Raw genomic sequence first — 14197 nt, 5'->3', positions numbered from 1 at the left:
AGACTGATGCTTTGGGCTCTTTGGCCTTAAGGCCGTTCAGTAATCTATCCATGGGTTTTGGCTATGGAACTACATGTGAGTGCATAAACAACTGTATCCTTAACGCTAAAATGAAACTGATCCCATTTACATTCAACAGAAATGTGCTCTGCTTATGTTTTCATTAAATACGATTAAAAAAAGATAATTAATAACAAATGTATTTTGGATGGTGGATGTCAAAAGATAGTCTGTCATATTTGTCTTATCAAATATGACATACAACGTAAAATAATAATATATATATATATATATATTATAGTAACAATGATATCATCTATTTATAATTGTAAATGTATATCCAGGGTATATGCAGGAATCCTGAAGTCAGATGTAATACCTTTTAAGACCCTTTCCATACATTTTAAGACCTCATCTCCACTTGGAGTTCTAACCGGTTACCTTGGCGACACACTTTACCTCACATTGACTATATACAGTATTGATTGTCCTTCCTCCTTATCTTCCAACCATTTGGACGCTAACTTGCATTTCCCCATAACGATGTTGTTTAGCAACCGGCGTAAACGGAGCTCCGTGCTATTAAGCAGTGAGCGTGCGATGTCCTGTTCAGATGACTTCAAATCCAACGGGATGCCATAAATAAACTACACAGAATCACACTACACACCTACGCAATGATTACATTCAGGCAGACTGTAGAATACAACCTCTTTGGACAATTCATATACTTATTGAAAACAAGCTACAAAATGTAATACCTTGGGAAATGCCCTTTAATACTTTTTAATAGCCTTCATTTTCGCTACTTTGATTTATCAACTTTTAATACTTTTGAAGACCCCGCGGACACCCTGATATTGTATATTTTTACATTTAGATGTACATCTTGTTAAAAGAAAAACATCTTGTTAAAAGAAAAAAATAAATGTTAATAAGTGTTAAATGTTAAATAAGTGTAAACTTCTTCCCGCCACTTTTCAGATGTGTAATTAGGTATATCATTTGTTTATATATAATTTGTAAGTCAATAATATTTTTGTTTATCAATTTGATACTGCTTAAGTTTGTACAGTATCATAATTCTCTTGTTTCATTTCATTATTATTATTATTATTATTATTATTATTATTATTATTTACACATTCTAAATAAATCAAATTAAATCAAAATGAGCACTCACATTGTTCCCTACAGGTCCTTGAAGGCCAGGAGCTCCTGTCTTCCCAGGTGACCCCTGTGGAAAATATATTGATTAGAGTATCAGTTATGCATTTGAGACACTTTAAAGCAGGCTCATTCACTTGTTCAGAGTTAACTATTAAGTGGTTTACTCACTCTTGGTCCTGGAGGTCCAGTGTCTCCGCTCAGCCCATCTGCACCGATGCTTCCCTGATAGGAAGAATATGTATCATCACATGTATGAACCAAATATCAAGTAGTATTGCAACTGTTTGGATTATTCTGTGCTTTCAAACCTTATAACAGTGGCGTAGCTGTGGGTGTGCCACATGCACGTCTGGCCCACCCACAGCCAATCAGCACGTCATAGCGATTTTGACATTCCTGACAAGCCCAGAAGGAAGTGCCACAAACTGCAGTTCCTCTAGTGGCCAACAGGGGGTGGATGCAGAAAGGAGCAATTCCCATAGACCCCCATGTTCAAATGCCAAACTTTACAGCAGAAATAAACATGTTTCTAGCCTGGATCCAAAACAACTTATTCTGGATATAGTTAGATTCCACCTTCATGACAATGGAATAGGGAGTGCATTTTTTTTACCTTGAGTAAATTAGTGAGTAAAGTAAGTTTTGCCGTGAGTGAATGAAAGTCTTATTTCTTCTTGAGGTCTGCAGTGAAGCGTGTAAACATTTGCTGAATATGAAAACTCTCTCAGTGTGTGCCCACTGTGCGACTGTCCAGGATAAACAACCTGTGGCCACCGAGCCAGTCATGTGGATGTCAGTTTTACATTCTGAGGCCGCCTTGCCTATGTTCTTGTTTTCACTGCTAGTTTATGCTTATGTTTAATTAGTGCATTAAAAAATAAATAAAATCATTAATGAAGTTTCAGCTCATACCCCAAGCTTAATAAGTCTCCCCCTGGCCCACCTACATTCCTCCAGGCCCACCCACACAATAATTCCTGGCTACGCCACTGCCTTACAATAAGCCACTTTTGAATGGAGGTTGAAGACACCACCTTAACCACCTTTGGTCTTAATTGAAAGAAGATTTCGACTCTCCAACTGACACGCAAAATTAAAAAACGTAATCGATAGAATAAGTCGCAAACTTTTCTTAATTTGCAGCCGAAAAAACTATTCCTATCTCTGTCTCATCAGGTGTCAAATACATCGCTTTGCTCTTCCTCTTATTCTTCTAACTCAGGGGTATCAAACTCAATTTCATCGCGGGCCACATTAGCATTATGGTTGCACTCAAAGGGCCGGTTGTAACTATATAAATATATAAATGTATTATATCACATTATTGCCTCTGAATTGGATTGTTATCAGATAACAGGTAACTTAGTAATTAACTACGTCTGAAAGCAGAGGTCTAGGGCAAATCATTGAAAGTCTGTTCAGTGTGCATGTCACACAACTGGATGCATTGTGGGACATGTAGTTTATGGGCAACCAGCTTCTGTAAATCAGTATGTAACGTATAATAAACGTATTCTATTCTTTGCAAGCTCTTGCGGGGCCACAGAAAATGAAGTTGCGTGCCGGATTTGGCCCCCGGGCCTTGAGTTTGACACCCTCTAACTTAAATGAATTTTCGACACGCATTTGAAGAACTGAACCTAAAAGATATGAAAATCTGAAGAATTGCTGAACAGGCTGAATAGTTTGATATTTAAATTGTTTCTGTAGCTGAAAATAAGCTGAAGTTAGGGAGAGCCAAAGTATTGGTGAAATAATAAGCGGAAGATTAAAGATTTGAAGAACTATCGTGGAATGCTGTAAAGAGCATTCGCACTAATTAGGATGAACAAAAGGTGATTATTTTATATATAAGCAGATACAATCTAGAATCTAGCATTAATTATTAAATAAAAACTATCTAACTAACTATCAATGCTGACCAGTCCATTGTTGAGTGCAGGGGAGAGAAGACTCTTACGGTACGTCCACACGGCAACGTCGCGTTGAAGCTTGCCGGTGGGCGTGTCTGGCGTGCGAGCAACAACCAATCATATAAATCTCCCGCCCTGGACACACAAGCACGCGGTGTGATTGGCTAGAGCTTGTACTGGCATATGATTTGATCGGCTGGCGCTTCCGTCGACGCTTGAAAAGTTTAACTTTTCTCATCTTTCGAAGCGAGCAACGGAACCACAATGCAGTTTGGCAAAGCAGTTCATTCAAAGTGAACGGGAAGTGAATGGGAAGTGAATGGGAAGCATCTCTGTTGAAGCACGCGATGCTGCCGTGTGGACGGGCCGTAAAGATGGGTGGCTTAGATATAGCCTCTTTAAACACCCCTCAAGGTTTTAGGGGAATGGCACAGTCCAATTAGCCAGGCACATCTACAGGTTTATCCATGCACATTAGCATGCAGTTTTTGAACCCTATAAGATGGTATATAACTGAATGAAGTCAGAAATATAATTGTTTGATGACATATTGTTATGTTCGTACCAGAACTCCAGGAGGTCCGTCCTGTCCTCTGTTTCCAAAATTACCACGAAATCCCTGAAATGAGACAAACATTATGTGAGACATTTTCAAATAATTAATACAATTCCAAATGTACCTGTTACATGAAATGAAAATACAAAAATACTATTAACAACTAAGTATTTACATTTTGAACAAGGCTAATGATTTAAATATGGTTACTTCACATGTTATTAATATAAAATAAAATGGTACCACTTTACAATAAAACTACCCGTATAAAAGGTTTACGAATAGTTTGTAATTACTTTATTAATTAGGTTGTGAACACTTTGTAAATCATTAATAAGCTTTTATAAGACATGAGATAAACAGGGCAACTGTGACCGGTTGCTTGCCAAATAGTGAGCCCACATTTATCTGTACTGCTAAGCCTTACTATAAATGTTAGTAACTCATAAGTAAATGGGAATGTGTTTTACACTTTACAATAAGGCTCCCTTTTGGCAGTTATAAATGTTAGTAACTCGTAAATAAATGGTCCTAAGAGATGCCAAGAAACATCAAGATCGATGGGGGGGGGGGAACTCAGTGAACAACAGATACCAAGGATGCTGGATGAAGAAGACGAAGTCAGCTAGTTAGCCAATATAAGGCTTAGTCATCTTGCCAAATAGTGAGCCTGTGTTGATGAAGAAGACGAAGTAAGTTAAGTAGCCAATAGAGTGGCGAAGTCCCCCCCCTTCCGGGGGACCTCCATGGGACCTTATTTCGGAAAAAGTATGTATTGATGTGAATGGAGAGAGAAAGATTATCTTTTGATCCCGTTTGAATTGTGCAACGAATTGCACATATGATGTTTGTCAATTTAAAAGATAATTTTGCAAGTCAAAAAAAGAACAATGGTGTAGCTCTATTAAAGTCAGAGTGGATAGAGTCGTGAGTAAATTTGATTTTGTCAGAAATCGGGAGAAATGCGGGAGAAATATAACCGGGAGAGGGCAGTGAAATCGGGAGTCTCCTTCAAAAATCGGGAGGGTTGGCAAGTATTAATATAAGGCTTAGTCCTGCTGCCAAATAGTGAGCCTGTGTTGATGAAGAAGACGAAGTAAGCTAAGTAGCCAACATAAGGCTTAGTCATCTTGCCAAATAGTGAGCCTGTGTTGATGTATGAAAACTATGTAAGAACTGGTTTATAAATGGTTCTTAATGATTAATAAAGTGTTTACAACCTAATTCATAACCTAATTACAAACCCTTTATGAATCCTTTATAAGGGTAGTCTTATTGTAAAGTTGTACCGATTCAAATATATAATTCACCTTTAAGCCTTTAGGTCCATTCGCTCCGGAGATGCCCAGCTTTCCCTACACAAAGGTAACACATAAAAAACAATTAACAATTATACTGGCAGCAATTTGAAAGATACAATGCTGAATTTAATGAATTTTGATAGACTGAAATAAAAGACTCAAATCATTCTTAAAAATGTTTGTCAGACGCACTCTTTTCTTTATTTCCTCCATATTTGTTCTTTCTGTGTTGACAAATACCTTTGTTTATTCTTGTTAATCATTGATCTGTCATTGTGTAAATTCATAATGGTGCCATTGTTGTTTTGGGGATTTTGTAAAAGTGCACCACCATTTATTCCAAAGTACATTTTGTAAACCTAAATAAAGGAAGCCCAGCGCAAGTTCTTTCAGGAAGACTGTTTCCCAAGCTCTCGTTCACAATTCCCTCTCACTCACTCGCCCGTCCTTCTATAAGCAAGGGCGCGTCAATACCCCCAGCTAAACCAATCTTTCCCGTCTCATCCCCCAAAAGCCAATCACAGCACACCCGGCAAACGTTTAAGGCTGGAGCCACACGAGGACGATAACGCAAACTAACCGAAATCGTTATCAAAAAAGTCTTCCGTCCACACGCAACAGGAACCAGAAACGTGTCCGTTCAGACGAGACCGCTCGGGGGGTTTCTCTTTTCCTAGTCGGCTTCTCCTTCCCCTAAATCCATCACAGTAGGATGGGGTCTAATCTCCAAGATGTATATTACTCCCATACTTGCCAACCTTGAGACCTCACAAATCGGGAGCATTTCAAAACCACCGCGGGGGGGTGGGGGGGTCGCTGGAGTTGTATTAGATTCACATTAACATGCTTATTGTAGTTGTAAGTGCACTGTCTTGATGGAGCATTATGTATGGGCTGGAAAGGAGTGAGCAGAGGCTAGAGTTGTCGATTCTTGTGACTATCTTCCTCACCCTCTCAGACTTTCAGTTGCGCGCGCTGCTAAAGAGACGTGTTACCATGGAAACCAAACAATGGTGCAGCTGTATTAAAGTCTGAGTGGAAACAGTCGTGTGTCAATCTGATTTTGTCAGAAATCGGGAGACATGCGGGAGAAATCTGACACCGGGAGGAAACCGGGAGAGGGCAATGAAATCGGGAGTCTCCCGCGAAAATCGGGAGGGTTGACAAGTATGATTACTCCTCGGGCAATAAATATACTATCAGATTTACGGAATAAGTCTCTCCGGATTTAAATAGTTTTACGGTCATTAAAATGTACGTGAAGAGTCTACAATCTTTACATTTAGTTGTAAAGATATATTGACCAGCTTCAAATCCATGTTTAAACTGTAAAGCCCTTAAAGTAGTGTAAAAGTGATCAGTAATAGAGATTATATGTTTGTGCAGGACACTGTAGTCTCATTAATACAGAATAATAAATGCAGCCACATAGGAACCTTAATACCAGGCTCTCCTTCACGTCCTCCCTCTCCAGATTTTCCCATCTCTCCCTGCAACGTATATAAAAACAACAAGAGTTAATGGATTAAACACAATGATTAGCATGTAAAATAAGCTTAATATCCTCTCATGCATACTCACAATGGGACCTGGGAATCCAGAAAATCCTTCTCGACCTTCCCGACCCTTTGGCAGGAATAAATATCACATAATAAAACTCTTTGATGTTTCATTTGAGATATTCATATATTTAAATACAAACAAAAGTGAATTAATAATAATCCACCTTGTCGCCTCGGGGTCCAGACACTCCTTGTACACCGATTGGCCCTCGATCTCCCTACAAAAAAACATGTATAAATTCACACACGTACTTTCACACACATTTAATTTTGTAATGACAGAAAAAGTAATGATTCTTTTAACTTTTTGGGAAACCCACCTTAAGTCCGTCTTTCCCCTGCTTCCCCTGCTCTCCCATGATGCCTTCAAGGCCCTAAAGGTGGGAGAAATACTCACTTAAATAAAGGTAATGATAAGAAAGCGTAGTAATACTCAAGCAAAGGACAGCTAAATTACGCGATCCTAGAGTCTGTGGGGGCCCTAGGCAAACATTCACTGGGGGCCCTTCGAACCAGCTTTCATCACCATCGGTGGCGCCCCAACACACTCTTCCCCCCAGAGCGGAGCAAGGTAAAGAAACTTAAAATAAGAAGCAGCATTTTACGGCGCGCTATGCATGGGGCCCCCTTGAGGGGGTTTCCCGACATGTCGTTGCAGTAAATTAAAGTGTGTTTCATGTTGTCGTTGCTGTGGACCTTCTTAAATCTACCTTCTTTGGGGGGCCCCCTTCTGGTCCGGGGCCCCAAGCAGTTGCCTGCCTTGCCTGTTTGCAAGGTGCGCCCCTGAATTTATTCCACACAGCTGGCCCTTTTAGAGCAATATATATTGAATTATTGTATTATAGTTATTAATGCATTTGTTGTTCATCACTAATAATGCACTTGGTAAATGAGAAGCTTTTTTTTTTACTATATATTCTGTAGTAATGTGCTGCAACGCGGTCATTATGGGCAAAAGAACACAGACAGGCTGATCAGGAGCCCGACGCGAAGCGGAGGGATCTAGATCGGCATGAAGGTGTTCTTTTCCCCATAATGACCAAGTCGCTGCACATTATCCCGCTTATTACATGGCCACATTCTCAACAAAGTAACGTTATGACTCCCACTATTAATTGAAATGCTTTTATGGATTTAGAAAATGATTTTATTGATTTAAAAAATAGTTGTATGTATTGATTTAAATTGACATGCATCCGCTAAGAAAAATAGTCCGTTGTTACCGTTTGAACTAACAATGGCAGGAACTGCTTCGATAGCGTTTCTGAGGAGCTTTTTGATTACAGATTTGAAAACATCGCTCCTTGCTTTAAAAGTAGCACAATTCATGATGTCAAACCTTGGAAAGTATCTAGATATCCCTGCCCTAATGCCAAAGTAACTGGCAACTGAATATGTGTCGCCGTCTGATGTCTATGTCTGGACCGCTGCGTAAAAGGAGGATTTCTGCCCGTTACTTCTCCGCTGTTTTCTTGTCGCTCTTGTCTTGTCAGTTAGAAAGGCCAAACTGTATAAAGTTAAATCGAACGGACTTCTTTCTGCAGATGTGAGCGTCCTTAACAACGGTCAATAAGTGCTTGACAGCGGTCTGTCTGTTCGGTATTAACAACGTGTCACGTGTTCTGAATTGACCAATCAGAATCGAGTATTCAACTAAGCCATGTAATAATGTAAATATAATACATATTTAAGATAAGATTAACCTTTTTTTTTTTTTTTTTAACTCTAAAGGTTATTTGAAGAAATGTGCAAATGCTGTGATTTACTAAGTTTGTATAAAATAAATACCGTTATACGGTTTTTAATGTTGATAACTGTGAGAAATTCAGGTGTTAAAGCAGCAACAGGAATAGATTGAAACAAAGCATAGGACAGGTAAGAGTTCACATAAATATAATACATATAAAAGTGTAAGTATCAGGTGACACTACTTACATATATACAAATATGAATAGTTCTGAATATTATATATATGCTACATGTAGAGGAGTACAAATCACAATATGTTCCTCTGAGTTGTTGGGGTGTAAAAGTGTAAAGTTGCAGGAAGTAAGATAAGATAAGATGTACTTTATTAATAATTAATTTGGGATTAATAAAGTACATCTTATCTTAAGTAACAAAATGTACTGAACTTGAGTCAATGTGCTTAGTTTCTGTTCACCAGCTTCCTATTATCACACTCTCAATAGCATTGTTAGCTAACATTGTCTTCACTCGTCTCATTTATTTCACTCACAGGAGATCCAGAAAGTCCCGGTGGCCCCGGAGGTCCTCCAACTCCCTCGAGACCTGAGGGGCCTCGACGCCCCTTTTGCCCTCGTTTACCTGGAGGCCCTGGAGGTCCCTGAACGCACCACAACACACTGATTCACAACCAGAGAGGGTACAAGTACACACATCCTTTACTCAAGTAGAAGTACAGATACTCGTGTTTAAAAATACTCTGGTGAAAGTAGAAGTACTGACTAAACTTCTTTCCTCAAGTAAAAGTAAAGAGGCTTTGAAATGTACTTCAGTAAAAAGTACCCATAACTAGCAGCTGTTTTACAGAGTACCTGACCTCCCTTTATATTAATAGAACAATAATGTCATTGTTAGCTAATGAATGTTTCCATGGTGACCAACGGCAACATGACAACGTTTTCATTGGTCCCTCTTCTTTAGAGAAGACCAGGAAATGATGGATACACGGATCGTGTTCAAATCAATAGGCACGCAATGACTCTAAATAATAATGATCACGCCACCAAACACACATTCAGACTAAAGGAACCAGCCTGTTTGGAAAATGAGAGAAGTAGAAAGTACAGGTATTTGAGTTCAACATGTAAGAAGTAGAAAGTACAGGTATTTGAGTTCAACATGTGAGAAGTAGAAAGTACAGGTATTTGGGTTCAACATGTAAGAAGTAGAAAGTACAGGTATTTGAGTTCAACATGTGAGAAGTAGAAAGTACAGGTATTTGAGTTCAACATGTAAGAAGTAGAAAGTACAGGTATTTGGGTTCAACATGTAAGAAGTAGAAAGTACAGGTATTTGAGTTCAACAAGTAAGAAGTAGAAAGTACAGGTATTTGAGTTCAACATGTGAGAAGTAGAAAGTACAGGTATTTGTGTTCAACATGTGAGAAGTAGAAAGTACAGGTATTTGTGTTCAACATGTGAGAAGTAGAAAGTACAGGTATTTGAGTTCAACATGTAAGAAGTAGAAAGTACAGGTATTTGGGTTCAACATGTAAGAAGTAGAAAGTACAGGTATTTGTGTTCAACATGTAAGAAGTAGAAAGTACAGGTATTTGAGTTCAACATGTAAGAAGTAGAAAGTACAGGTATTTGGGTTCAACATGTAAGAAGTAGAAAGTACAGGTATTTGTGTTCAACATGTAAGAAGTAGAAAGTACAGGTATTTGTGTTCAACATGTAAGAAGTAGAAAGTACAGGTATTAGTGTTCAACATGTGAGAAGTAGAAAGTACAGGTATTTGTGTTCAACATGTAAGAAGTAGAAAGTACAGGTATTAGTGTTCAACATGTGAGAAGTAGAAAGTACAGGTATTTGTGTTCAACATGTAAGAAGTAGAAAGTACAGGTATTAGTGTTCAACATACGAGAAGTAGAAAGTACAGGTATTTGGGTTCAAAATGTAAGAAGTAGAAAGTACAGGTATTTGAGTTCAACATGTGAGAAGTAGAAAGTACAGGTATTTGTGTTCAACATGTGAGAAGTAGAAAGTACAGGTATTTGTGTTCAAAATGTAAGAAGTAGAAAGTACAGGTATTTGAGTTCAACATGTGAGAAGTAGAAAGTACAGGTATTTGTGTTCAACATGTGAGAAGTAGAAAGTACAGGTATTTGTGTTCAAAATGGGAGAAGTAGAAAGTACAGGTATTTGAGTTCAAAATGTAAGAAGTAGAAAGTACAGGTATTTGAGTTCAACATGTAAGAAGTAGAAAGTACAGGTATTTGTGTTCAACATGTGAGAAGTAGAAAGTACAGGTATTTGTGTTCAACATGTGAGAAGTAGAAAGTACAGGTATTTGTGTTCAACATGTAAGAAGTAGAAAGTACAGGTATTTGAGTTCAACATGTAAGAAGTAGAAAGTACAGGTATTTGAGTTCAACATGTAAGAAGTAGAAAGTACAGGTATTTGTGTTCAACATGTAAGAAGTAGAAAGTACAGGTATTTGTATTCAAAATGTAAGAAGTAGAAAGTACAGGTATTTGTGTTCAACATGTGAGAAGTAGAAAGTACAGGTATTTGAGTTCAAAATGTAAGAAGTAGAAAGTACAGGTACTTGTGTTCAAAATGTAAGAAGTCAAAGTAAAAAGTCGTCAGAAAAATAAGTAGTGGAGTAAAGTACTGATCCCAGAACAATTTACTTAAGTACAGTAACGAAGTATTTGTACTCCACTACTTCCCACCCCTGGTCAGAACAAATGAATGATTAAAGTGTTTAAAAAGAACTTTAAAATAAAAACAGGAGGGATTTAACTCACCGGGTCTCCATTAAAACCCCGATCACCTCTGTAACCTCGCTTTGCTTTAGCACCCTGGTAGAGAAAAACACACACACACACACACACACACACACACACACACACACACACACACACACACACACACACACACACACACACACACACACACACACACACACACACACACACACACACACACACACACACACACACACACACACACACACACACACACACACACACACACACAGTTCCAGTAAAGCTTGATAAGGTGAGATTAAATGTTTTCATACATTATTATTGAAGTCAAGAAATTGCTTTAAGTAATCTTACGGGATCACCTGAGGGTCCAGACTTTCCTGGATTCCCATTGGCTCCCTGGAATGAAAAGAAAGAATCACATCTGAGTTAATCTTTTATTATTGCTTGTTGGTTTATGGATATGCACTGACGGGATTGTTTTTTGACAATAAAGGAATTCAATGCATCTCCTCTAGTATTGACATTTTAAGAATTGATATCAATCTTATCTTTTCTTATTCTATTTTTCGTGTATAAAGTTGACTTCTCCTGCATGTACTTGCACTTGGTCACTCGCATCATTCTCCTGAACTATTTTATTTATATTTTTACTAGAACCCTACTACTGCTATTTATTTAATCTTTTACTTTATTATTTCCCCTTTTGTTTGTTTGTTTGTTTGTTTGTTTGTTTGTTTGTTTGTTTGTTTGTTCACCATGTAAAGCGGCTTTGGGTCCCTTGAAAGGTGCTATACAAATTGTATCTATCATTATTATTTCTGTTTCCTCTTGCTGTATTTTTGTTTAAGCCTGATACTTCAGATTATTATTACAAAAACGACCCTGTAGATATTGAAGATATTCTTAAATGGAGCAACTCTAACAAAATCCATTTCCCCTCATGGATAAATTGAGCATTTCTGATTCTGATTAATACTTTTTGTAGATGTTGTTGTCTTACATAAAGTCCAGGTGGTCCAGGTTCTCCGATGTCTCCTTCATCTCCTGTATCTCCCTGAAGAGAATCACACAAACAAACAAACAAACAAACAAACATCAAATCCACCTTAAAAATAGAGGGAAATCTGCAGCTCGAGAACAAAACAGGAAGTAAACACTAATGGGAACAGTGGAAGCAATACAAACATCAACAAAATCATTATTAGATATCAATATTGTGTGTCAAGTAGTTAGTATATGTTAAAGGTCACCTATCATGCTATTTTTAGGCAATAGCATAGGTCTCTCTCAGATAAATACAAATATATAAAAAACATGTCTATGAAGTGTTTTGCTCAAAATACCAAACAGATCACCCATTCTAGCCATGCCTCATATCCCTCTATTTCACTTCCTGTTTCTAAAGTGTTGATTTGGGTATAAAGCTTTAAATAAAAAAGGAGGGGGCGGAGCTTATGCGGGACCCGGCAGCTACTGTCTAAACTAAACACTGCCGTGATGAAACGCCATATCATGGATTATCAAGGATTCTCTCTGAAACAGTATGGAGCTCAAAGGGTTTCTCTCTTGCCGGTTATACCACAAGGTGAGTTCCTTTTTACTTCCTGCTTCTTCACACACATGCTCTCCAGTACAGGTTAGCTCTGAGTGTTAGCCATGCTAATGTAAACACCGACCATATTACGTCCAAAACAGTCGGGCATTGTTTCTGATAGCAACGTTTCTGATTGGGCCGTGGGTCCACATTTCAGATATTACGTCATATCGGACTCAAATCTGGATCAGCTCCGTTGTTCCCCCGTTTTTAGAGATGTGGGTACGGAGGAACAGAGAGAGGGATTTATTGGTGTATAAAAGACATAAACAAGTGCATTTTGCGTGATAGGTCCCCTTTAAATCAAATCGAAATGTATTATAGCCCCAAATCACAAGAAATACCTCAAAGGGCTGTACAAAGCAAAAAACTAAATACAAACGTCCTAGCATAAAAACTATAAAAACATTATACAACAACATAAGTATTGCCATGTGATAAAAGCATGTGACGGAAGTGATGCTCATGTAGATGGAAACTAGGGGATGGAAATGAGTTGACAAGGAAGACAGATGTGAAGAGATGGTTGAATATTTAGTATTCAACCATGTATTAAATGCAACGTCTGGATCCTGCTCACCCTGTTGATTTTCATGAATCACTGACTCCCTGCACATTATCATTCAAATAAAGAGGAGTACTCACGGGGTCTCCTTTGGGACCAGGAGGGCCGTCTGGTCCTGGTTTTCCCTTTGGAGAAACATATAGATCACATTGTCACTTTAAAACATTTTGCCTCATATGATAAGACAAAGAAGTATGATGTGTGTATGTAAAGAGCATTAATTTGATCTCAGAAATACATTGAGAGGGATTTCCTTTACTATTTAGACAAGTAAAGAAAATCCTCGGCAACAAAACACACACAAAAAGAACTTAGATGAAAATGGTGGTAAAAGCAGAACACCATTTGTAGAATATTAAACCAATAAGAATAAATAAACCAAACCGCTCAATTAAAACCACGTGAAATAGGATAATATTTAAAACGTGTGAGGCCCAAAACATAAAAACAAGGGAATGTTTAGTTTTTAATTATATTCGAGTTTGCAGGTGTACGATGAGGCTTATTGGATTTTCTACACTCAGTAAAAACAGTTGACGTAATCCAGAGTATCGTGCTAAAACACTGCTCCTTATATTCCTATCAAACAGGAATTTGCATGAAAGTAAACACAGTTTTTGTCACAATTATTAAAAAATAGGAGTACTATTCTTCTCCTAGAAAAGAAAGTAACTTTTAATTGTCTTCCTTCGGTTCTTGTTTATGGCCGCCACATGACACAAAGTAATATATTGAATTGTAAATTGGTTTCCTTAACGCAAGCAACGCGAGTTCAAACAGGAAGACCGGGTATACGCTGCATTAACCAGCTTATTATGGGCGTTCTCTTTTAACCAATCACATGTCACCTCAACCTCCAGCAGCCAATCATCGTGCTGCAGTTGAACTTTAAAATGGTTCTCCTGCAGTCAGCTGTGATTTCAGGCGTTTAAGATCTTAAAGGTCCCCTACTCTCAGGTCTCAGATATATACAGAACCTGTCTCTGATTGGCTGAAACACCAAACAGATCATTGCAGCATTACCCATAATCCCCTCTGTTTCAGCCCTGTTTCCAAAGTGCTGATTCTCTGTC

The 14197-nt window shown here is 38.1% G+C and overlaps 1 protein-coding gene across 1 annotated transcript in view; it reads right to left on the bottom strand.

Annotated features, from left to right (window-relative positions):
• Positions 1 to 14197, bottom strand: part of LOC307019972 (uncharacterized protein) — a 58293-nt gene that overhangs the window by 23169 nt on the left and 20927 nt on the right. Inside the window, exons 18-30 of the mRNA XM_079651068.1 lie at positions 13205 to 13249; positions 11966 to 12019; positions 11317 to 11361; positions 11002 to 11055; positions 8742 to 8849; positions 6823 to 6876; positions 6667 to 6720; positions 6522 to 6566; positions 6377 to 6430; positions 4950 to 4994; positions 3649 to 3702; positions 1339 to 1392; positions 1184 to 1237 (exon numbers count right to left, since the gene is read on the bottom strand). Of these exons, the coding sequence (XP_079507194.1) occupies positions 1184 to 1237; positions 1339 to 1392; positions 3649 to 3702; positions 4950 to 4994; positions 6377 to 6430; positions 6522 to 6566; positions 6667 to 6720; positions 6823 to 6876; positions 8742 to 8849; positions 11002 to 11055; positions 11317 to 11361; positions 11966 to 12019; positions 13205 to 13249 (720 nt within the window). The remainder of the gene's footprint in view (positions 1 to 1183; positions 1238 to 1338; positions 1393 to 3648; positions 3703 to 4949; positions 4995 to 6376; positions 6431 to 6521; positions 6567 to 6666; positions 6721 to 6822; positions 6877 to 8741; positions 8850 to 11001; positions 11056 to 11316; positions 11362 to 11965; positions 12020 to 13204; positions 13250 to 14197) is intronic.

The sequence above is a fragment of the Notothenia rossii genome (genome assembly GCF_949606895.1).
Source record: "Notothenia rossii genome assembly, chromosome: 1".
Taxonomy (NCBI): Eukaryota; Metazoa; Chordata; class Actinopteri; order Perciformes; family Nototheniidae; genus Notothenia; species Notothenia rossii.
Note: the sequence above shows the minus strand (reverse complement) of the source record. Positions and strands in the feature narration are given on the sequence as shown.